The 22,618-nt window shown below is 43.3% G+C and overlaps 1 protein-coding gene across 1 annotated transcript in view; it reads left to right on the plus strand.

Moving 5' to 3' along the window:
• Positions 1-287: 287 nt before the first annotated feature.
• LOC311243512 (transcription factor CP2) overlaps positions 288-22,618 on the plus strand; it is a 42,671-nt gene continuing 20,340 nt past the window's right edge. Inside the window, exons 1-8 of the mRNA XM_084332753.1 lie at positions 288-572; positions 1,109-1,306; positions 5,164-5,315; positions 9,592-9,668; positions 11,380-11,485; positions 16,742-16,848; positions 18,982-19,134; positions 21,159-21,269. Of these exons, the coding sequence (XP_084188879.1) occupies positions 1,185-1,306; positions 5,164-5,315; positions 9,592-9,668; positions 11,380-11,485; positions 16,742-16,848; positions 18,982-19,134; positions 21,159-21,269 (828 nt within the window). The 5' untranslated portion in view covers positions 288-572; positions 1,109-1,184. The remainder of the gene's footprint in view (positions 573-1,108; positions 1,307-5,163; positions 5,316-9,591; positions 9,669-11,379; positions 11,486-16,741; positions 16,849-18,981; positions 19,135-21,158; positions 21,270-22,618) is intronic.

Raw genomic sequence — 22,618 nt, forward strand, 5'->3', positions numbered from 1 at the left:
TCTGGTCTGCATCCTCTTAGCAGTTGTTTTGTATTGAGCCGTATGGTATTGTACCCATTCTGCAATTTGTTAATAAAAATGTCAATCAATCAATCAATCAATCAATCAATCAATAAATAAATAAATCAATCAGGTACTGTACGTATACGTGCTTTTACTTTGAAAATGCTGGACCGGAAATGTTTACCGCAGCAGCAGCTCCAAACCGGAAATGACGGAAGCTTCTTTTCCTTGGCAAAGATAGATAAACAAACAAAAATAAATTTAGTATAATTCACAGTTTTCAATCTTGTTGAATTTTGATTCACATTTGATTGATGCTGGATATATATCTGCCATATTACATTTGTGTTCGTTAATTTCCAATAACTAAGACAAAGAAGCGCTTACTTATAATATTATTTATCCGAAGAATAGCCAGCTTGCGTTAGTTAGCTGTGCGGCTAACGCGTTAACTCGTCAGCTCGACATGTTGTTTATTTTAGTGCTGGGACGAGGCAGCGAGAGAGACGTGATGCCATGAAACTGTCGCAGTGTAACGTTAAGCAACTAGCTATACTTCACTAGCAAAGGTATGTAACGATACTGTGTATTAAAGTACAGCTCTCTTGTGTTACGCTTAAATAATACACTATTGCTTGGCATCTGTTCACCAGCGAGAGCACATTCGCACCCTGCACACTGGGGGACCCTGATGTAAACAAGACGAAAGTCTTTCTCTGGTCTGCATCCCCTTAACAATTGTGTGTATTGAGCTGTACTGTATTGTACCCATTCTGCAATCTGTTAATAAAGTTTTCAATCAATCAATCAATCACCCATGTCATACAGCATTAGGCACAGTCACCAAATGATGCACTGTCTGTTCTGTACTAGCTCAGCCGACAGCTGTCAGTGAATAATGTACGACATACCTGTCCTTCATTGATGTCTTGCTCTGACTGTAGCTTTGTTCAAGGAACACAATGCAGCTACATTTGTGCCTACACATTGTAGTATTATTTCATTTATTATTTAAGACACAAGTTGAGAGAGATGTACAGTATAATCACAGTGGCTTCCCGTGAATGAGTTAATAATTCCAGGTGTTTCCACTTTCTCTCCAAAGGACTGGGCATTCTTTGACCACGCAGGCTTGAGTTTTGACAGGAATTGCACTCGCAACGCTCTGCACATCCGTCACCATGGCTTGGGCACTGAAGTTGCCTCTCACTGACGAGGTGATTGAGTCAGGTCTGGTCCAGGACTTCGATGCCAGCCTCTCAGGCATCGGACAAGAGCTTGGAGCTGGGGCGTACAGTATGAGGTACAGTATATGAGTTCCAAACTTTGACCATCTACTGTATTCTACTTTAATTGAATAGAGACAGATTTCCTCTTTGCTAGAGCGTGCTAACAAAAAAACGGTTGATTTGTCTCATATTGATAAACATCTTGTAGGGTATGTTTTGGCGGTTTCAAACAGATATAGTATCTTGTTTGTTTATTGTTGTTGTTTGTCTGTGTGTTTGTTTACTTGCGTGTGTTGATTTTCCATGACCCAGAACAATAACAAAGATGTTTCACAAATAATGACCATGTTCTGTTGGGTAGTTAGTTGTTACGCAATGCAGATCATGAAACCATGCTTCCATCCTATACAATATTTTTTTGCTCTGCATTGCTGCCTAGGGGCCTCTCAGTCCATTTTGTACATGTCATTAGAAATGTCTTGCTGAGTTGCTGTAGATCTCATGTAGCAGCATATACATTGGGATTTTTTGAGCTAATGTCAATCACAGAGTATATGATGCAATCAGCCTATAGTGATCCTCTTTGCTTTATTAATATACCTGTACAATATAGGTAGAGACAGACAGGTAGACATATTGTCTTGGCAAGTTTAATGGGCAGTTATTATAACTTATTATTATTGTTGTTGTTGTTGTTATTATGGCTTAATACTTACTTTGATTTGATTGATCTGCAAATAGTTGAGATAATGGTGGTAATGTTAGAATTTGACGTAAATCATAAATCGCAGATGAAATACAACGGAACAACACACTGCTTGAGGATCCAACAGGTGACGCAGATCACTTGAATATTTTGCTTTGCAAAGACAGGGGTTGATAATCAGAGCACAAGGATTACTATTCAACACGCCACGGTCGCTTTAGAGCAAATCATCTGATTTATTCCTGAATGTTTTTTTTCGGTTCTGTTGTTTTGAGAGTGCTTCGAGACATTTTTCTCTTAATTTGTGAACATTTACTGACTCAGGCACAGTGCTTTGCTAGGGATACACAGCACTCTCTTTCAGAGAAGCCCTTTTGTTGGTTTAGTAGGTGCTCTGATACACGATACTGTACAGCCTGCAAAGTGCCTCTTCGTTACTGAAATTCTTCTGTCGAGAGGAAGAATGAGGAACACAGGCTGGATACCCAGGCATTTAGTTTAGCTGCCCTGGTTACGTCCATTGTAACTAATGAAGTGCAAAGTTTAGAGAACATAGAAAGCCACCGCTAATTTCGTAGTGTCTTCTGGTGATGGTTCATGGCTTTAGTGTCTTCTGGTGATGGTTCATGGCTTTAGTGTCTTCTGGTGATGGTTCATGGCTTTAGTGTCTTCTGGTGATGGTTCATAGTTCATGGCTTTAGTGTCTTCTGGTGATGGTTCATGGCTTTAGTGTCTTCTGGTGATGGTTCATAGCTTTAGTGTCTTCTGGTGATGGTTCATAGTTCATAGCTTTAGTGTCTTCTGGTGATGGTTCATAACTTTAGTGTCTTCTGGTGAGGGTTCATAGCTTTGGTGTCTTCTGGTGATGGTTCATAGCTTTAGTGTCTTCTGGTGATGGTTCATAGCTTTAGTTTAGTGTCTTCTGGTGATGGTTCATAGCTTTAGTTTAGTGTCTTCTGGTGATGGTTCATAGCTTTAGTTTAGTGTCTTCTGGTGATGGTTCATAGCTTTAGTTTAGTGTCTTCTGGTGATGGTTCATAGCTTTAGTGTCTTCTGGTGATGGTTCATAGCTTTAGTTTAGTGTCTTCTGGTGATGGTTCATAGCTTTAGTGTCTTCTGGTGATGGTTCATAGCTTTAGTGTCTTCTGGTGATGGTTCATAGCTTTAGTGTCTTCTGGTGATGGTTCATAGTTCATAGCTTTAGTGTCTTCTGGTGATGGTTCATAGCTTTAGTGTCTTCTGGTGATGGTTCATAGTTCATAGCTTTAGTGTCTTCTGGTGATGGTTCATAGCTTTAGTGTCTTCTGGTGATGGTTCATAGCTTTAGTGTCTTCTGGTGATGGTTCATAGTTCATAGTTTTAGTGTCTTCTGGTGATGGTTCATAGTTCATAGTTTTAGTGTCTTCTGGTGATGGTTCATAGCTTTAGTGTCTTCTGGTGAGGGTTCATAGTTCATAGCTTTAGTGTCTTCTGGTGATGGTTCATAGTTCATAGCTTTAGTGTCTTCTGGTGATGGTTCATGGCTTTAGTGTCTTCTGGTGAGGGTTCATAGCTTTAGTGTCTTCTGGTGATGGTTCATAGTTCATAGCTTTAGTGTCTTCTGGTGATGGTTCATAGCTTTAGTGTCTTCTGGTGATGGTTCATAGTTCATAGCTTTAGTGTCTTCTGGTGATGGTTCATAGCTTTAGTGTCTTCTGGTGATGGTTCATAGCTTTAGTGTCTTCTGGTGATGGTTCATAGCTTTAGTGTCTTCTGGTGATGGTTCATAGTTCATAGTTTTAGTGTCTTCTGGTGAGGGTTCATAGCTTTAGTGTCTTCTGGTGATGGTTCATATTTCATAGCTTTAGTGTCTTCTGGTGATGGTTCATAGCTTTGTGTCTTCTGGTGATGGTTCATAGCTTTGTGTCTTCTGGTGATGGTTCATAGCTTTGTGTCTTCTGGTGATGGTTCATAGCTTTAGTGTCTTCTGGTGATGGTTCATAGCTTTAGTGTCTTCTGGTGAGGGTTCATAGTTCATAGCTTTAGTGTCTTCTGGTGATGGTTCATAGCTTTAGTGTCTTCTGGTGATGGTTCATAACTTTAGTGTCTTCTGGTGATGGTTCATAGCTTTAGTGTCTTCTGGTGATGGTTCATAGCTTTAGTGTCTTCTGGTGATGGTTCATAGCTTTAGTGTCTTCTGGTGATGGTTCATAACTTTAGTGTCTTCTGGTGATGGTTCATAGCTTTAGTGTCTTCTGGTGATGGTTCATAACTTTAGTGTCTTCTGGTGATGGTTCATAGCTTTAGTGTCTTCTGGTGATGGTTCATAACTTTAGTGTCTTCTGGTGATGGTTCATAGCTTTAGTGTCTTCTGGTGATGGTTCATAGCTTTAGTGTCTTCTGGTGATGGTTATAGGTTAGGTATCAAATTATGGAACTCTTTGCAGAATGATGAAAAGAGTTCTACTAATATACTTCACTTCAAAAGGTTGTACAAAGAAAAGATAAATAGACAGTATAGCACAGTTTAGTATAATATTGCAGTTTAGCATAAAAGGATAACATAGCATAGCATTGCAGTATAGACTTGTATGAGTATAGATTAGTAATATAGTATATAGCAGCGTAACATGTCTTCTGGTGATGGTTCTTGGCTTGTTTAGTGTCTTCTGGTGATGGTTCATAGCTTAGGGTAATGCACTTGATTTAGTGTGAGATCTATCTAATAAGGCTGAAAGTAATAACTTTCAGCCAACAGTTATAACTGCCAAGGATTTGTCTTCTGTGGCGAAACCGTTCTCACCATCAGGTGGTTTAAAAAAATACTCGTCGAGCTTATTTCTATTTTGTTCTGAACTATTTTATTGCACTGTAGCATTTTACTGTCTAATTCTATTTTACTGCACTTTTTTACTCTGTCTATTCTATTTTTATTACTTCCTATTTTAAAACTAAATCCTTACTTTGCTGCTATCTTTTTTGTATGCTTGTTTTATGTTTTATATATAATTTTATGCGCCATAGAATCAAACCATAAACAAAGTGGCCTATTGGGATGTTAGATCCTAACGTGAACAACTGTGATTTTATATGTCTGCACTTGCTCATTTTGTGCCTGTCCTTTTTCTGCTGTAAAGCACTTTGAGCTGCAATTCTTGTATGAAAGGTGCTCTACAAATAAAGTGTATTATTATTATTATTATTATTATTATTGACCAACACCTTTCTACTGTTTCCTCGCCCCAGCGATGTGCTCGCTCTCCCCATCTTCAAGCAGGAGGAGTCCAACCTGCCTCCAGACAACGACAACAAGATCCTTCCCTTTCAGTATGTTCTGTGTGCCGCTACCTCTCCCGCCGTCAAACTGCACGATGAGACCCTCACCTACCTCAACCAAGGTGAGTCTCTCCAGCCCAGTGACAAGATCTGTGTTTTTATTTTGTTATTGGTGTATATGTGTATATATATGTATTAGGGGTGGGAATCATCAGTTGCATCACGATACGATACGATATCGATTCTTTGGACAACGATACGATATTTGCCGATATCACAAAGTCTGCCACGATACGATACGATACGATTCAATTTAGGTGCCTGCGATCGATATGAGGCGATATTATGTGCCCATTTAACACAATCAGTCACATTTAGATCAACTAAAAAAAGGCTACGGAAATATCAATTGATGTATTTATTTTTGAGCTCTTCCAGACATTTAAATGAAAAACAATCTATTGTTTTTAATACAAATAGACCTCCTGTTCACTTTTGTTTTTATATATTGAGCTTTAACACACACACAGACACACACACACACACACACACACACACACACACACACACACACAGTCCCCCACAGCCCCCACCCCTCCTCCTTCCAAGTCCCCTCTTCACTCTCCTGTTCTCTCTCACGGTTAGCTGCTTAGCTTTTAAGCAGCCAACGCGACGTTCATTTAGATATTTAGCGCGACGTTGGCATAAAGGAATGGCGACGATGCAACGCTTGTTATATGCATTTGACCCGTTGCGGGGAAAAACTGCACAGACTTATATCGGCTCGCAAAATAGACGCTCTGTAGTGCTTTAGAGCAGACGCAAACACTGCTGTAATGTATACACAGAGTTTCACAATACTGGGCGCCGGCGGATATGACTCGCGGGGATTTTCAAAATAAGAGTATCGCAATATGAATCGATCTTTTTACGTTGCGTCGATCCTATTTGATTATTGATAATAGATCGATATATCGATCTGGATCGATGTATTGTCCCACCCCTAATATGTATGTATGTATGTATATATGTATATTTGTACTCCTGTTGGGGCCTCTTGGACCAGATCGACACTCCTTGCCAGAGATGGGAAAACCCTGGACCGGACTTTTTTTCTGATGCACATGGCCACCCAATCCAATCCAATGATGTGCATTACTATCCGGGAGACGATAGGCAGCGGTATTTGCCCTTTTCGAGCTCAGACCCATTCACAATGATAACGTCAGGCTGGATGGATGAAAAATGAATGCATATTGCTAGTAAAAGAAATAACGATTAAATAACGAGAAAACTCGTCATTGGCACTCAACGCATGGCCAGTTAGGACGACTAATCTCGTTGTTGGCACTCAAAGTGTTAATAATAAACATTGTTAGGACTATCTGACTCTTAACACTTTGAGTGCCAGCCACGAGAAATCTCGTTAGTTCATGCCATGCGTTGAGTGCCAAGAACCCATGGTCCATCCATTCAACCTTAATAAACGGACTGCCATCGGTCCATAACCGCATTCTATAGAAGAATAAGTCTTTATTTGTCGTGCAGATTAACACACATGCGAGATGAAAGACCCACAGGAACACGCGCGTTGCGTCATCCTGCTCAGTGCTCAGGGCCCCGTTCCATGTACCGGGATAACCGAGTTAGCCGGATAACTTTATCAGGCTAACTGTGTTAGCCTGACTTTCCGATTTCATGTACCTGGATTTCCCAAATCACCATGACAACATATCCAAAAGTTTGAGCCTGCTCGAAAGCAGAGTTCAAGTTCAAGTTAGCCTGAACTATCGCCACGCCCCCGCAAAGAAGTGACAGCCCGTTTCCTGAAACTATTCCCACAGTCTACGATCTGCATTATACCATTCTGAATTACGTTTTTGTGCTCCATTCTTCCAGAGGGGGCTTTTGAAATGTAAAATAGACCCAAAATGCTGATATTAAATTCACTTTGTCCTAAATAATGCACGTTATATATACCGTGGCGACGGTGGCGCTCGCTCGTGCGATGTACACATGATGTGGTTATTTTAATTGTAACTGGGATTAAGATGTCTGATGAGATGCGCTGTTTGACGGATTTGAGAAATTGAATGAGCCGTTGACGTCACATTAATGAATGAGGATAGAGAGATAAACTTCATTCAAAACAACGGATATTCTAAACACGGGTCTCTCGTTCATTAATGTATAAACAATGAATTTATCCCATCTGGCCCAGTGGCCCAGCGGTAGTGCTCATCCCTGCCAGTTCAGCGACCGGGGTTCAAATCCCCGTGTTTCCAATATGATTTTTTTGAATATAATATTAATGATTATACGCCAAAGTAGCCTGGTTTTAAGTTAAAATATTATAAATCTACATGCATTGAGGATGTCATTCTTTATATAGCTCTCAACGTGCACCAAATTGAATTATTCCTATATTGCAAAAAGAAGGAAAAGACTAGGGCCTTGAACCCCGGTCGTCCGTGTGAAAGTCAAAAGAAGAACCCGTTACACCACAGAGAAGATAAGTAAAAGATTGACTATACATCAATCAATGGGTAAGAGAGCCGTATCGTAATTCTGTATAACAGTTAACTAATAATTTTCGCTAGCAAGATCTCATTTGATTATTCAATCCAGCAGGCAAGTTTAAAGAAATATAATCTGATTGATTGAGGTAATGAGGGACTTAGAATTAGCCTATAGATAACGCATTTAACTTGTCGGCGAGGCGATTGAGCCTATTGCAATCTGTCAATAAAGTCTTAAATCAATTAATCAATCAATGCCGTTGAGAATCAGGGTCTCTGCCATCGATACGTGCTGGCTTTCCACCTAAAACGGGAGCGCGCATCTAGCCTGACTTGAGCCTGACTCTCAAGTCTGGCTTGAGTTAACGAGACTGAATCCTCCTTTGTGAAACAGGAAAATCCCGGCTTTGAACATCGGGTTAACTGAAGCTGGATAATGGACATGTTGATCGACTTAGTTGAACCACGTACATGGAACGGGGCCCAGCTCTGCTAAACTCTGACTGAGAGAGGGAAAGACAGACTGCCCTGCCCTCTGCTGGCGCGTGCTGTGCACTACAAGCAATGCCGTCCCTGTTATATAACTCTCTGTGTCAGCGTAATGGAAGGAAACGCATCTGTGATTTGGCGCACAGTCTGTGACGTCACGTTATTGAAAATCATACCGACGGGATTTCGAAATACCCTGGTATACCGTAATACCGTCATACCGCCCAAGCCTAAATCAAACCATCACAAACGACCCCCCCCCCTTTCATGCATTCATGATGGAACATAATACCTATGATATAGATTTGATTTGCGAATAATAGCGTGTACAGGCAAGAAACGGCATCGCTTAGAGTAGGATTCACGTATGAGGCTATAACACAGCCTTTCGGGAATTACCCCAGACCACGCTATAACGATACTTATATTCATCACGTTATAACACGGGAACGTATGGATTAGGGCTGCACGATTTTGGGAAATAATGTAATTGCGATTTTTCTGACAGATATTGCGATTGTGATAAAATTTGCGATTATAAAAAAAATAATAATAATAATAATAATTCTGTATTTTACTCTCCCTCTCTGAAGTCTAAACTTCACAACACACAATCTAAAACCCCTTACCTCCCTCTCCCAAACCGATCTTGTATCTCAATGGGACTTCCTGGTTAAACAAATTTAAAAAAATAATAATAATTGCGATTCTTTTTCTTTTTGCGATTTGATAATTGCATCGATTAATCGTGCAGCCCTAGTATGGATGGAAACATTTATTCTTTTTCACATATTGAACGATAGATAGGTGATGTCAAATGGGCCATAGTATTGTATCCATAGCTATAATATAGAATATAGTTATAACTCTACAAACAAGGTGACGCACTCCTATCTTTTAAAGTGTGGCAGTGCTATGACGGGCTCCGTCTAATTCCCGGCGGGGAATGAGTTAATAATAAACACTGTTAGGACTTTCTGACTCTTAATAATAAACACTAGTATTAGGACTATCTGACTCTTAATAATAAACACTGTTAGGACTGTCTGACTCTTAATAATAAACACTGTTAGGACTATCTGACTCTTAATAATAAACACTGCACGGACTCTGGTGCAGTGTGTTACTACGGTTTGGACCATCATTACTATTACTGCTGTCTGATTTAATCCTGCCACTCACTACTGTTCACTACTACTGTTATCACTATTGTCATTATTACTTGCACTTTGTTCTATGTTCTACATGTACCTGTCCTACCTGTACTCCACCCCCCCCCCCCTCCCATGCAACTATGACCCTTTAACAATTTTTTAAATGAACACTTGACTTGATAATATTGATGTCTAACGTGTGGACCTTTAATCACGATGTTGTTTGGAATTAACAGGACAGTCGTATGAAATTCGAATGCTTGATAATCGGAAAATGGGGGAGCTACCTGAGATGACTGGTAAAATGGTGAAGGTGAGATCATGGCTTCTTTATTCCACAACGCAGACTAACCTCACAGGCTTGGTGCCGGAATTTGGTGCCAGTTCGATTGAAGCCTATGGGAGATGCATGGAGAAGCAAAATATACCAGCTATTTAAGGAAATATACACCAACCAATATATCAAATAATAACCTGGGCGGCTAGGTGGTGTAGTGGGCAAGGCGCTCGCCATCAACGCTGGAGACACTGGGTTTGAGTCCAGCTCTCTGCGTTGCTATCAGCTTGGCTGGTCGTTCATACTAACACAATTGGCAGTGTTAGGGGTGGGAAAGCTGATGGGTGGGTCCTGGGCGTTGTGGACAGCGACCCCTACAGTTCGGTCGGGGCGCCTGCACAGCGAGGGTAGGATCTGGAGGGAGGTAGTGTGACCTTCCACACGTTACACTCTCCCGGTGAGAATCTGCGCTGCCAGGCTGGCTGCCGGCTGGCTGCACATGTGTCGGAGGAAAGCATGCGACAGTCTCCGGCCTCCCGGACCAACAGTAGGGGGGAGTGCGCAACAACCAGGAAGGGGGTTGGGAATTGGCATAACGACTAACAGTGGGATGGGAGAAAAATCAGAAAAAAGGAGGGGGAAAAAAGATAACAATAAAAAAAAAAAAAAAAAAAATAATAATAATAGCCTGTTTAAATGACATAAACGAGGATATGGCTGATCCCATTCAACTTTAGGTTTAAAACCTTGATCTCCAACCTTTGTCAATCAAGTTGTACATGTTTTAATTGATTGTTATCCTTACTTGTCTAATTGATTGTATATGCTGTGTGATTTTATACTTAACTCTGTATGTACACTCGACGTGACTGTAAATGAGGGAAATGAGTTTAAAATTGAAATGTCAAAAAGGTTTGAATGTGCGTTCACATGTACACATGTGACGTGACGACCCTTTCTTCTTTATAGTTAGTATAATATTAGTATTCGTTTATAGTTTCCTTGACTGAAACTTAACTTGTGTCTTAATTGAAACCATACCGCTGCCCTTCTTGACTGAAACTGAACTCGTGTCTTAATTGAAACCATACCGCTGCCCTTCTTGACTGAAACTTAACTTGTGTCTTAATTGAAACCATACCGCTGCCCTTCTTGACTGAAACTGAACTTGTGTCTTAATTGAAACCATACCGCTGCCCTTCTTGGCTGAAACTGAACTTGTGTCTTAATTGAAACCATACCGCTGCCCTACTTGACTGAAACTGAACTTGTGTCTTAATTGAAACCATACCGCTGCCCTTCTTGACTGAAACTGAACTTGTGTCTTAATTGAAACCATACCGCTGCCCTTCTTGGCTGAAACTGAACTCGTGTCTTAATTGAAACCATACCGCTGCCCTTCTTGGCTGAAACTGAACTTGTGTCTTAACCCTTTCACTGCCGCACTACCAAAACGGTTAACCCTTTCACTGTGACAATACACGGAAAGTTAACCCTTTCACTGCCACACAACAGCAGGTTAACCCTTTCACTGCCACACTACAGAAGGTGAACCCTTTACTGTAACCGTCGGTAGTGTGATAGTAAAGGGTTAACCTTCTGTAGTGTGGCAGTGAAAGGGTTAATTGAAACCATACCGCTGCCCTTCTTGGCCTGGGTCTCTCTAGTAGTGAAATAAAGCACGGATGAAGAAAAAAGAACAGTGCTTTTAGTTCAGTGACGTTGTTGTCGTCTTGTGTTTCTCCAGAGCATCATCCGAGTGGTGTTCCACGACAGGCGGCTTCAGTACACGGAGCACCAGCAGCTGGAGGGCTGGCGCTGGAACAGACCCGGGGACCGCATCCTCGACCTGGGTGAGCAGCCGCAGAGGGGCCTGGCAGTACAGTACTGTGGGCTAGATCCACAAAGATTGGATTGCACGGTGCTAATTGCACCCTTACTTACAATTACCTGCGCGGTGATTGATTGAATGAAAATTGTATTAACAAGATTGCAGAATGGGTACAATACAGTACGGCTCAATACACACAATTGTTAAGGGGATGCAGACCAGAGAAAGACTTTTGTCTTGTTTACATCAGGGTCCCCCATTTTAAATTCATAATGAATTGTAAGTAATTAGCCCGTGCAATCCATTCTTTGTGGATCTAGCCCTGTGTCTGTGTGTGAGGAGAGGTTGCTGTGATTGTATTAACTCAGTACGCGCAGTAGGTGTTAGGTTATATCGGGGGCGAGATGGACCGTGACGTCAGAGGAGACACTCCAAGCTGCACTTGAATGCACAGACTGGAGTGTATTCTGTGATAACACAGCCAATATTAACGAATACACTGAAACGGTGCTTGACTTTGTCTGTACTCTGGTAGAAGAAACAGGCTCTGAAAGTGCGCACATCAGCCTACAACACTGGGCTGGTGACAGGCAACATGGAAGAACACAAGACGGCAAGATACAACGTCAGGAGAGCAGTAATAGAGGAAAAACGGCGTTACAGGGATAAAGTTGAACTTCAGTTTGAACAGGCTGACTCTAGAGGCATGTGGCAGGGCCTCAGAACAATTACAGATTACAAAGGCACCTCCCTCAAACTGAACAGTGACATCTCCTTAGCAAATTATCTCAATTCCTTCTATGCGAGGTTTGAGGCTGTGAATAACAACACCAGCCTACAAACCACGGCAATGGGGGGGGGTCTGCTGATGGAGACTCAGTGTTCAGGGTAACAGAGCATGAGGTGAGACGGATCTTTAAAAAAGTGAATATCAGGAAGGCAGCAGGACCGGACGGCATCCCCGGCCGCGTCCTAAAAGTCTGTGCCGATCAACTGGCCCCGGTATTCACTGACATCTTCAACCTGTCCTTGGAACAGGCTGTCATCCCCACCTGTCTGAAGAAGTCCACCATCATCCCTGTACCCAAAAAATCTACACCCGCTTGCCTCAACGACTACCGCCCTGTAGCCCTCACCTCCATAGCCATGAAGTGCTTTGAGAAGCTAGTGAAGGGCTACATCTGTTCCTCCCTCCCCATCAACCTGGACCCCCTGCAATTTGCATATCGCCCCAACAGGTCCACGGAGGACGCCATAGCCCATGTGCTGCACACAGCAGCATCACACCTGGACAAGAGGCAGGGGAACTATGTGAGAATGCTGTTCATCGACTACAGCTCAGCATTCAATACCATAGTCCCCTCCAAACTCATAGCCAAGCTCAGGGACCTGGGCTTGAACTATGACCTCTGCCAGTGGGTCTTGGACTTCCTGACGGGCAGACCCCAGGTGGTAAGAGCAGGCAACTGCACCTCCTCATCCATCACGCTCAACATAGGGGCCCCCCAGGGCTGTGTTCTGAGCCCCCTCCTCTACTCCCTGTACACACATGACTGCGTGGCACAGCGGAACAACAACACAATCATCAAATTTGCTGATGACACAGTAGTGGTGGGCCTGATCTCTGCCAACGACGAGAGGGCCTACCTGGAAGAGGTAGAGAATCTGTCACAGTGGTGTCAGGAGAACTGCCTCTCCCTGAACGTCAGCAAAACAAAAGAGATGATTGTGGACTTCAGGAGGTCGGGGGTCAAGGACTACAGCCCCCTCAGCATCGACGGGGCACCGGTTGAGAGAGTGAACAGTTTCAAGTACCTCGGAGCCCACATATCCGAGGACTTGACATGGACCACACACATTGACAGTGTTGTGAAGAAGGCACGACAACGCCTCTACTTCCTCAGGCGCCTAAGGAAGTTCCAAGTCAGTCAGAAGATCCTTAGGAACTTCTACTCATGTACAATAGAGAGCATCCTGACTGGCAACATCACCTCCTGGTTTGGGAATAGCATTGCACAAGACCGTAGCAGACTACAAAGAGTGACACGTTCAGCCGAACGCACAATTGGAGGGGGGCTTCCCACCCTCCAGAACATTTACAACAAGCGGTGCAGGGGGAAGGCTAAGAGAATTATTAAGGACTCGAGCCACCCGAACAACTGCCTCTTTGAACTGCTGCGGTCAGGCAAGCGATACCGGAGTCTTAAGGCGAGCACAGAAAGACTCAGAAGAAGCTTCTATCCCCAGGCCATCAGGCTGCTAAACGAACAATAAACACTATGCAACAACCATCAAATGCACACAGCACACACACCCACACACTCACTTAAACAAACAACACACTGCAGCACCCACTCTCCACACTTTAGATCACACAAACACACTTTATATTTATTGATAAAGGATTTGCACTACAACTCGTACACCTACTGTAAATTGTACCTAAATTGCACCTCATCCCATTTCTGCCTTGCACTATATAGTATTGTATATTAGTACACTGCATAGTATTGTATATTATATGGTAACTCAGTTACGTCTATTCTGCATCGAACATTGTACATATGTCTATACTGAACACTGTGACCTCATTTTTTTTTTACTTTTTTTACTTCTAATTTACATGCTATACTATATTTCATACTTATCTTGTCTTGCACAGTCTCTGGAGCGTAACAGTAAGAAGCATTTTGTATAAAGGTATTCTGTACTTCTGTATGACAACTATTAAAGAAACTTGAGAAACTTGAAACTTGAGAGGTGAACTGGATGAGACATTATTGCAAGGGTTACTTGACATTAGAGACCTTTTAACGTTTGATCATTCTGGGGCTATATTTAGCGCTTGCCTGACTGCTTGGGAGGCGGGTTGAAAGCAGGCAATGGTAATAATTTTTTATGATTTTATCCAAAGCGACTTACAAGTTCTGTACGACAAGCCATCAGGAAGGGCACAACTCTATCAGCTGAGCAACAATGTTCATCAAAGTGTTGAGTGCTACAGAGACAGGAGAGAAGGTTATTTATTGAAACAGTAGGAAGGCTGAGTATTTTAATTTTTTGTATTTATTTATTAACACAGTTAAACAAAAGTAAAAACAATACATAATAAGTTATAACCATTGTGCGGCTGGGTGGCGTAGCGGAGATTGTGCTCGTCACCAATGCAAGAGACTCCGTTCTCGACTCCCCGAGTCAGCATTGCCTGCGGCTTGGGCCAGTCGTCATACTATCTCAATTGGCAGAGGTAGCGGGTGGAAAGTCGATGGGTGGGGATTGGATGTTGTGGACAGCGACTCTTACAGGTCGGTTGGGTGACGCCTGTACAGCAGAGACAGGAAGTATCGGGGGCAGCGTGAGCCTCCCACGCGTTACTCCTCGCCACTGAGAGTCTGCGCTGTCTGGTGAAAAGATGCGACAGGCTGCCTCCTCGTGTACCGGAGGGGACACATGATGCAAGGCTTCTATCCTCACTACAGCCGACCAGTGGGAGGCATAGTCTAGCAACGTTCAAGACAGGGGAGGGGAGAATTGGCGATACGAAATTGGGATGGGAGAAAAATAGAAAATAAGGTGAAAAAGTGGATAAAAAAAAAATATATATATATATAACCATTATGAAGGAGAAGTTAGAAGCCTAGAGGCTTATCGAGAACTTCCCTTGTTTTATAAAATCAAACATACAAAAATACAAAAATATACATATTATAAAATACCAGAATCTCAGACAGTAGAACGGCTGAGAGGGTGACACAGGAGAGAAGGTTCTTTATTGAGACAGTAGGAAGGCTGAGAGGGAGACACAGGAGAGAGGGTTCTTTATAGAGACAGTAGGAAGGCTGAGAGGGAGACACAGGAGAGAAGGTTCTTTATTGAGACAGTAGGAAGGCTGAGAGGGAGACACAGGAGAGAAGGTTCTTTATTGAGACAGTAGGAAGGCTGAGAGGGAGAGACAGAGTTGGGGAGACACAGGATAGAAGGTTCTTTATTGAGACAGTAGGAAGGCTGAGAGGGAGACACAGAGTAGGGGAGACACAGGAGAGAAGGATCTTTATTGAGACAGTAGGACGGCTGAGAGGGAGACAGAGTAGGGGAGACACAAGAGAGAAGGGTCTTTATTGAGACAGTAGGGAGGCTGAGAGGGAGACGGAGTAGAGAGACACAGGCGAATAGGTTCTTTATTGAGACAGAACGAAGGCTGAGAGGGAGAGACGGGAGAGAAGGTTCTTTATTGAGACAGTAGGACGGCTGAGAGGGAGACACAGGAGAGAAGGTTCTTTATTGAGACAGTAGGACGGCTGAGAGGGAGACACAGGAGAGAAGGTTCTTTATTGAGACAGTAGGAAGGCTGAGAGGGAGACACAGGAGAGAAGGTTCTTTATTGAGACAGTAGGAAGGCTGAGAGGGAGACACAGGAGAGAAGGTTCTTTATTGAGACAGTAGGAAGGCTGAAAGGGAGACACAGGAGAGAAGGTTCTTTATTGAGACAGTAGGTCGGCTGAGAGGGAGACACAGGAGAGAAGGTTCTTTATTGAGACAGTAGGAAGGCTGAGAGGGAGACACAGGAGAGAAGGTTCTTTATTGAGACAGTAGGAAGGCTGAGAGGGAGAGACAGAGTTGGGGAGACACAGGAGAGAAGGATCTTTATTGAGACAGTAGGACGGCTGAGAGGGAGACAGAGTAGGGGAGACACAAGAGAGAAGGGTCTTTATTGAGACAGTAGGGAGGCTGAGAGGGAGACGGAGTAGAGAGACACAGGCGAATAGGTTCTTTATTGAGACAGAACGAAGGCTGAGAGGGAGAGACGGGAGAGAAGGTTCTTTATTGAGACAGTAGGACGGCTGAGAGAGGGAGACACAGGAGAGAAGGTTCTTTATTGAGACAGTAGGAAGGCTGAAAGGGAGACACAGGAGAGAAGGTTCTTTATTGAGACAGTAGGTCGGCTGAGAGGGAGACACAGGGGAGAAGGTTCTTTATTGAGACAGTAGGACGGCTGAGAGGGAGACACAGGAGAGAAGGTTCTTTATTGAGACAGTAGGACGGCTGAGAGGGAGACACAGGAGAGAAGGTTCTTTATTGAGACAGTAGGTCGGCTGAGAGGGAGACACAGGGGAGAAGGTTCTTTATTGAGACAGTAGGGCAGCTGAGAGGGGGAGACTGCCTAGCGGAGACACAGCAGAGTAGGTTCTTTATGATCCAGAGACACTACACTGTCTCGGGGCACACGTGGCCTAAAACACTTGTCGATAACCTCTTGTTTCACGTCGCTCCCTTGCAGACATCCCCATGTCGGTGGGCATGGTGGACCCCAGGGCCAACCCCACTCAGCTCAACACTGTGGAGTTCCTCTGGGACCCGTCCAAGAGAACCTCCGTTTTCATCCAGGTAGTGTGATGAAAACGTACACCGTTACTCTCCAATGACAACGTGTTTGTATCTCCCCTTCCCCTATAGGGAGGTGTAGTCTGACGTCACTTTGGACCGCCCGCGCGGTCCACCCGTTTAGGGATTTATCATTGGGAAAATGGATTATCGATAGGGAGATTCTGATCGGCCGATATTGGCATTAAAATGTAATATCGGAAATTATCGGTATCGGTAAAAAAAGAAGTATTAAAAAAAGTTTACATTTATTTAACCTTTATTTACCCAGGCAAGCAAGTAAGAACAAATTCTTATTTTATTCTTAAGTATGCATAATGTTGTGTTAATTCCACGACAAGTGATATGTAATGTTAATTACCTGAAATTATTCCTTTTTGGGGGGGGGGGGGGGGGGGGGACCCCACATATATCGGTATCGGTTGATATCGGTATCGGAAATTAAGAGTTGGACAATATCGGTATATTGGATATCGGTAAAAAAGCCAATACCGAACATCCCTAATTATCGACTATTGTAATAACATTGGCAAGCTTTCCATTTTTGCACAAAAGGAGTTCCCTTCTATCACTAACATTATTGTTTAAGCATTTTTGGTTGAAATAAAATTTGACGTAATTATTTTACGATTAATTGCGAATATTTTCATGTTGAGCTATAGATTGTGGATGAAAGGTACACCATGCAAATGTTCACGCTTTATTTGTTTTAAACGAGACGATTTAGAAATGGGCAATGGGGAAATACATTGCGATTTCAAGCGAGGTGTACCGGCCGGAAACAACAATGACGTAACCACTACACCTCCCTATAGGTTTGTCCAGACTTAAAGGAACACGCCAAGATTTTGGGAATTCTCCAGAGAGAGACGAGAAGATGGATACCAGTTTCCTCTCTGTGCGTTCAGTAGAAAGCTATCTGGCTGCACGTTAGCCTAGCTTAGCACAATGAATGGAAGCGGACAGTGCCGGTTAGCCTTCGGGAGAGGGCTTAGTTATTTGGCGTTAGTTGGACAATGCCTAGGCTAACCGGCACTGTCCGGGGGGGGGGGGGGGGGGGCAGGCAGTGTGACTGAGCTCTCGAGACGCAGAACATGTGGGTAGGTTTCTTCACATGTCCTCCTCACAACATGACGATAGGATTACGGTAGAAAATCAGCGAAGTGGCCCTTTTTAAAAATTAATTCTTAATCGAATAATAATAGGTCTTCATCGACTAATCAGCCAAATAGTTCATTTAATTGACAGTCTGGTAAAATGCCATATTATTGTCCCCCTGCATATGTATGAATAGAGAGGCACAAAATGGCCTCTTCAGTCTATTCGTAATAAAACACCAAAGCATGTGGTGACATTAGTTGTGATGCCAGAGACGCCTGTAGTTTACAGTGGTGGAGGTGGTGGTTGAAAAGAGTCATTGAAATGTCCTGATCTACGAGCCTAGCGTAGAATGCGGAGGGACAGCCCTATTCCCCTGTAATACCGACTCTGTTCTGTCTTCAGAGATGGATTGGACTAATGGCAGTGGAACCAGCGGTCTTTTGTCATTCTAAAGAATTAGAGACATTCACCGTACCGATCCGTCCGGGATACGCAAACCATAGGCTGAACAAAAAAGCGCGATTCACTGTGTGAATCCTTTTACCGGATTAGCTCTTAGTTCAAAAGTTTTTTAGTGTCAAATACATTTTATTGAACAAAAGTTCTATGTTTCGTCATCCTATCCTGTATAAGTTACGGTACGACATGCGCTTGTTTTTAGGAGAAAGGGGTTCTCTTCCGTATCCAGAAAATCAAATCACGCTTTATTGTCCGTTTACATGGCCCACCCACTTTTCCTGATCCATCTAATCACAACTGTCGCTTCCCTCTGACAAACGTTGTTGGGATTGGAGGATCAAGAAAACAGGGTGGAGTTTGAGATGAGTAAACTCCTCAAAACAAGTTTTTGAAACGGACACACAAGTCGCAACACAAAACCCAAATCAGGAGTCGCCGTGCAAATCCTTCACCGGATTATCTCTCGGCTCAAAAATTTTTTAGTGTAAAAGAAATCGATCTCATTGAACACAAGTCATATGTTTTGTCATCCTGTCCTGTATAGGTTACAATACGACATGCACTTGCTTGTTTTAGGTTCACTGCATCAGCACAGAGTTCACGATGCGCAAGCACGGCGGCGAGAAGGGCGTGCCCTTCCGGATCCAGATCGACACCTTCAAGGAGAACGACAGCGGCGAGTACACGGAGCACCTGCACTCTGCCTCCTGCCAGGTCAAGGTCTTCAAGGTGAGTTCACGGAGCACCTGCACTCTGCCTCCTGCCAGGTCAAGGTCTTCAAGGTGAGTTCACGGAGCACCTGCACTCTGCCTCCTGCCAGGTCAAGGTCTTCAAGGTGAGTTCACGGAGCACCTGCACTCTGCCTCCTGCCAGGTCAAGGTCTTCAAGGTGAGTTCACGGAGCACCTGCACTCTGCCTCCTGCCAGGTCAAGGTCTTCAAGGTGAGTTCACGGAGCACCTGCACTCTGCCTCCTGCCAGGTCAAGGTCTTCAAGGTGAGTTCACGGAGCACCTGCACTCTGCCTCCTGCCAGGTCAAGGTCTTCAAGGTGAGTTCACGGAGCACCTGCACTCTGCCTCCTGCCAGGTCAAGGTCTTCAAGGTGAGTTCACGGAGCACCTGCACTCTGCCTCCTGCCAGGTCAAGGTCTTCAAGGTGAGCGGGAGGAGAGCGCAGAGAGACCAGGAAGAGGGAATATACTCTTATGATATATAAAGTCTTATTCTTATAACTTTTTATCATGTCTATTCTATTTAATTATCTATTCTATTTTATTATTCTATTTTATTATTTGTATTTTTGCACAATCGAGGCGGGCATGGCCACCTTCATTTCACTACATGTCTCGTGTATGTATGTGACAAATAAAACTCTTGAATCTTGAATCTATACAGGGTATCTGCGGGTATTAAAAAGTCTTAACAAGTCTTAAATTCATAATTCTCATTTGAAGACCTTAACACATTGGACGCCAAAAACAAGTATACTCGTTATTGCCCGCCATGCGCTGTGCGCCAGAAACGAGTTAACTCGTTTTTGGGATCAATATTAAATTTTTTCGCCATGGCATTCATAATTCATCCAGCCTCCCTCTGGGACTGCAGCTGGACCCTGTCTGATATTGCAACGCCTCAATACCGCCGCCTGGTGGATGTCCGGCGAGTTACACTCCAAACCAAACCGGAAGTGGCGCTGGTGCATCGAGGAAATCCCTCCGGCAGTAATATCTTGTTACGTGGATCCAGACAAACACTCGAGTGCATGAGATCGCTTTCGAAACGCAATAATCAATATGATTTTGGCGTTTATTGCATCATACAAACGGGAAATGAATCTAGCAAATCGACGTCAAATAATTGGAATATTTTTCCTCCAGTCTGATCGGCGAATGGTAAGAGGAATATAACGTTATTTTCAGCCCGATTGTTTATTCATTTCACGGCAATCCATCTGCTCAACATATCAACCCATACTAAATAAAGCCGTTACTGACGATCAAGGAATTATAAACGACCCCCCCCCCCTTTCCTTTACGCATGATGAAGCATAATGTATACCGATCATATACATTTACATTTTTTAATATAGCGTGTATAGGAAAGAAATGCCAATCGATAATCTATCATATGCGTCAGTTAACTATAACTCGTGTTTTAGGAATTACTGCAGAAAACCTTAAAAACATACTTATATTCTTGACGGTATTAACACAACAATGTATGAATGAAAAAATATAACGTTTCCACATCCGGAACGATAGATAGAAGGTAAACATCTCCATAGGGAGATGTAAATGTAAATGTAAATGTAAACATCTCCATAGGGTTACAGCGCTGGCAGACTGGGCATAAGGATGGGCATACTGCGTGGCAATCAAAGTGTTAAAAGGTATTCAAAAGTCTTAAAAGGTATTCTCAATTGAATGCCTTAAAAAGTCTTAAATTCATAATTCTCCATTTAAGTTCTTAAAGTCTTACATTCATAATTAAATAAATAAATGGTGCATTTATATTTATATTTATTTATATATAAAAAGTTTGTTTTTATTTAAATTGGCGAGCAAGTGCAGCCGCCAGTTCAGTTTTGCTATGTGTTAATTTTTTGCTAGTATGGTTGTGAAATTGGTATTAAATCTTGCTCTAACTGTTATTAAAAAGGTCTTACATTGAACGTGTTGAATGTCGCAGTGAAAGGGTTAACTGTTTAGTAGTGCGGCAGTGAAAGGGTTAATTATCTTTGCTCCCTCCGTTTCCAGCCCAAGGGCGCCGACAGGAAGCAGAAGACTGACCGGGAGAAGATGGAGAAGAGAGCGCCGCAGGAGAAGGAGAAGTACCAGCCGTCCTACGAGACCACCATCCTGACTGAGGTCAGCGTGCTGCTGTGTGAGGGGGGGGGGGTTTGGGTGGCGTGAATACTTTCGGCAACCAACATGTCCTTCCGCGTTGCTCTGATTGGCCAGCGATCGGCCAGCCCTCTTTCCCCCTACGCCGGTAACGCGCGCATGCGCATTTTCTTTTTGACGGCACTCACACGCCAAGCGAGGCTAATCACGGAAATGTAATGTTATGTTCTAATCAGTAGAATACATATTTATCAAAACAACTACCAGATTCACTCATAACGTTATTTCGCGTGACAACACAGCCCAGCTGTCAGAAACTGTACATTGTAACGTTGTATAACATAACGGTATATAATGTTATTTCGCGTTTTATTCATAACGTTATTTCGCGTGACAACACAGCCCAGCTGTCAGAAACTGTACATTGAGGGGGTTTGAATCACTGTACATTGAGGGGGTTTGAATCCCTGTTTACACTCGCCACTTACTGTACCATGTTCTACATATAGAACCTCATCTCATGCACCGGTTTGAATCAAAGCCCTATCGAAAGTACTCAAGCTCTACTGTCTTTAACTATAAATGTTTACACTCCCCACTTACTGTAGAACATGGTACATGAGTATATAGTATATAGGGATGTTGCACTTGAGCACCACAGGTTTCACAACGCAATTATTGTTATTATTATTTACAAGACTGGGCATTTATTTAAAAAACATACATACCCTAACCACATAACAGATATTTAAAAGGTAATTAACAGGCATGTTCTGCAACAATATATCCACTCTTGAACAATGAAAAACTCCTTTTTCTTCCATTTACAAATAAGAGCAGCTCTGAAGGCTCACGGTGTCCCATGGGATGTTGCACTTGAGCACCACAGGTTTCACAAATTATTGTTATTATTATTAACCAGCGTTGCTAATATGGCGTGTTCTGTGATTATTAACCAGGGCGATAGCGTGTAAACGAGCACCTGGGGGGAGCCTCATGAAACGAGCACCTGGGGGGAGCCTCATGAAACGAGCACCTGGGGGGAGCCTCATGAAACGAGCACCTGGGGGGAGCCTCATGAAACGAGCACCTGGGGGGAGCCTCATGAAACGAGCACCTGGGGGGAGCCTCATGAAACGAGCACCTGGGGGGAGCCTCATGAAACGAGCACCTGGGGGGAGCCTCATGCGCGGCGTAGGCGGTAAACGAGCGTAGAGCGCTGGTATTCACGCAGGAGAGCGCTGGCCAACGCTGGCCAATCAGAGCAACGCGGAAGGACATGTTGGTTGCCCAAAGTATTCACGCGTTTGAGTGTGATGAGGTGAAAAAGAAATGAAAGATAGAGAAAATCTAATCTTAAGAAATGTTGTAGT

This window comes from Notolepis coatsorum, assembly GCF_963971535.1.
Source record: "Notolepis coatsorum genome assembly, chromosome: 17".
Lineage (NCBI taxonomy): Eukaryota > Metazoa > Chordata > Actinopteri > Aulopiformes > Paralepididae > Notolepis > Notolepis coatsorum.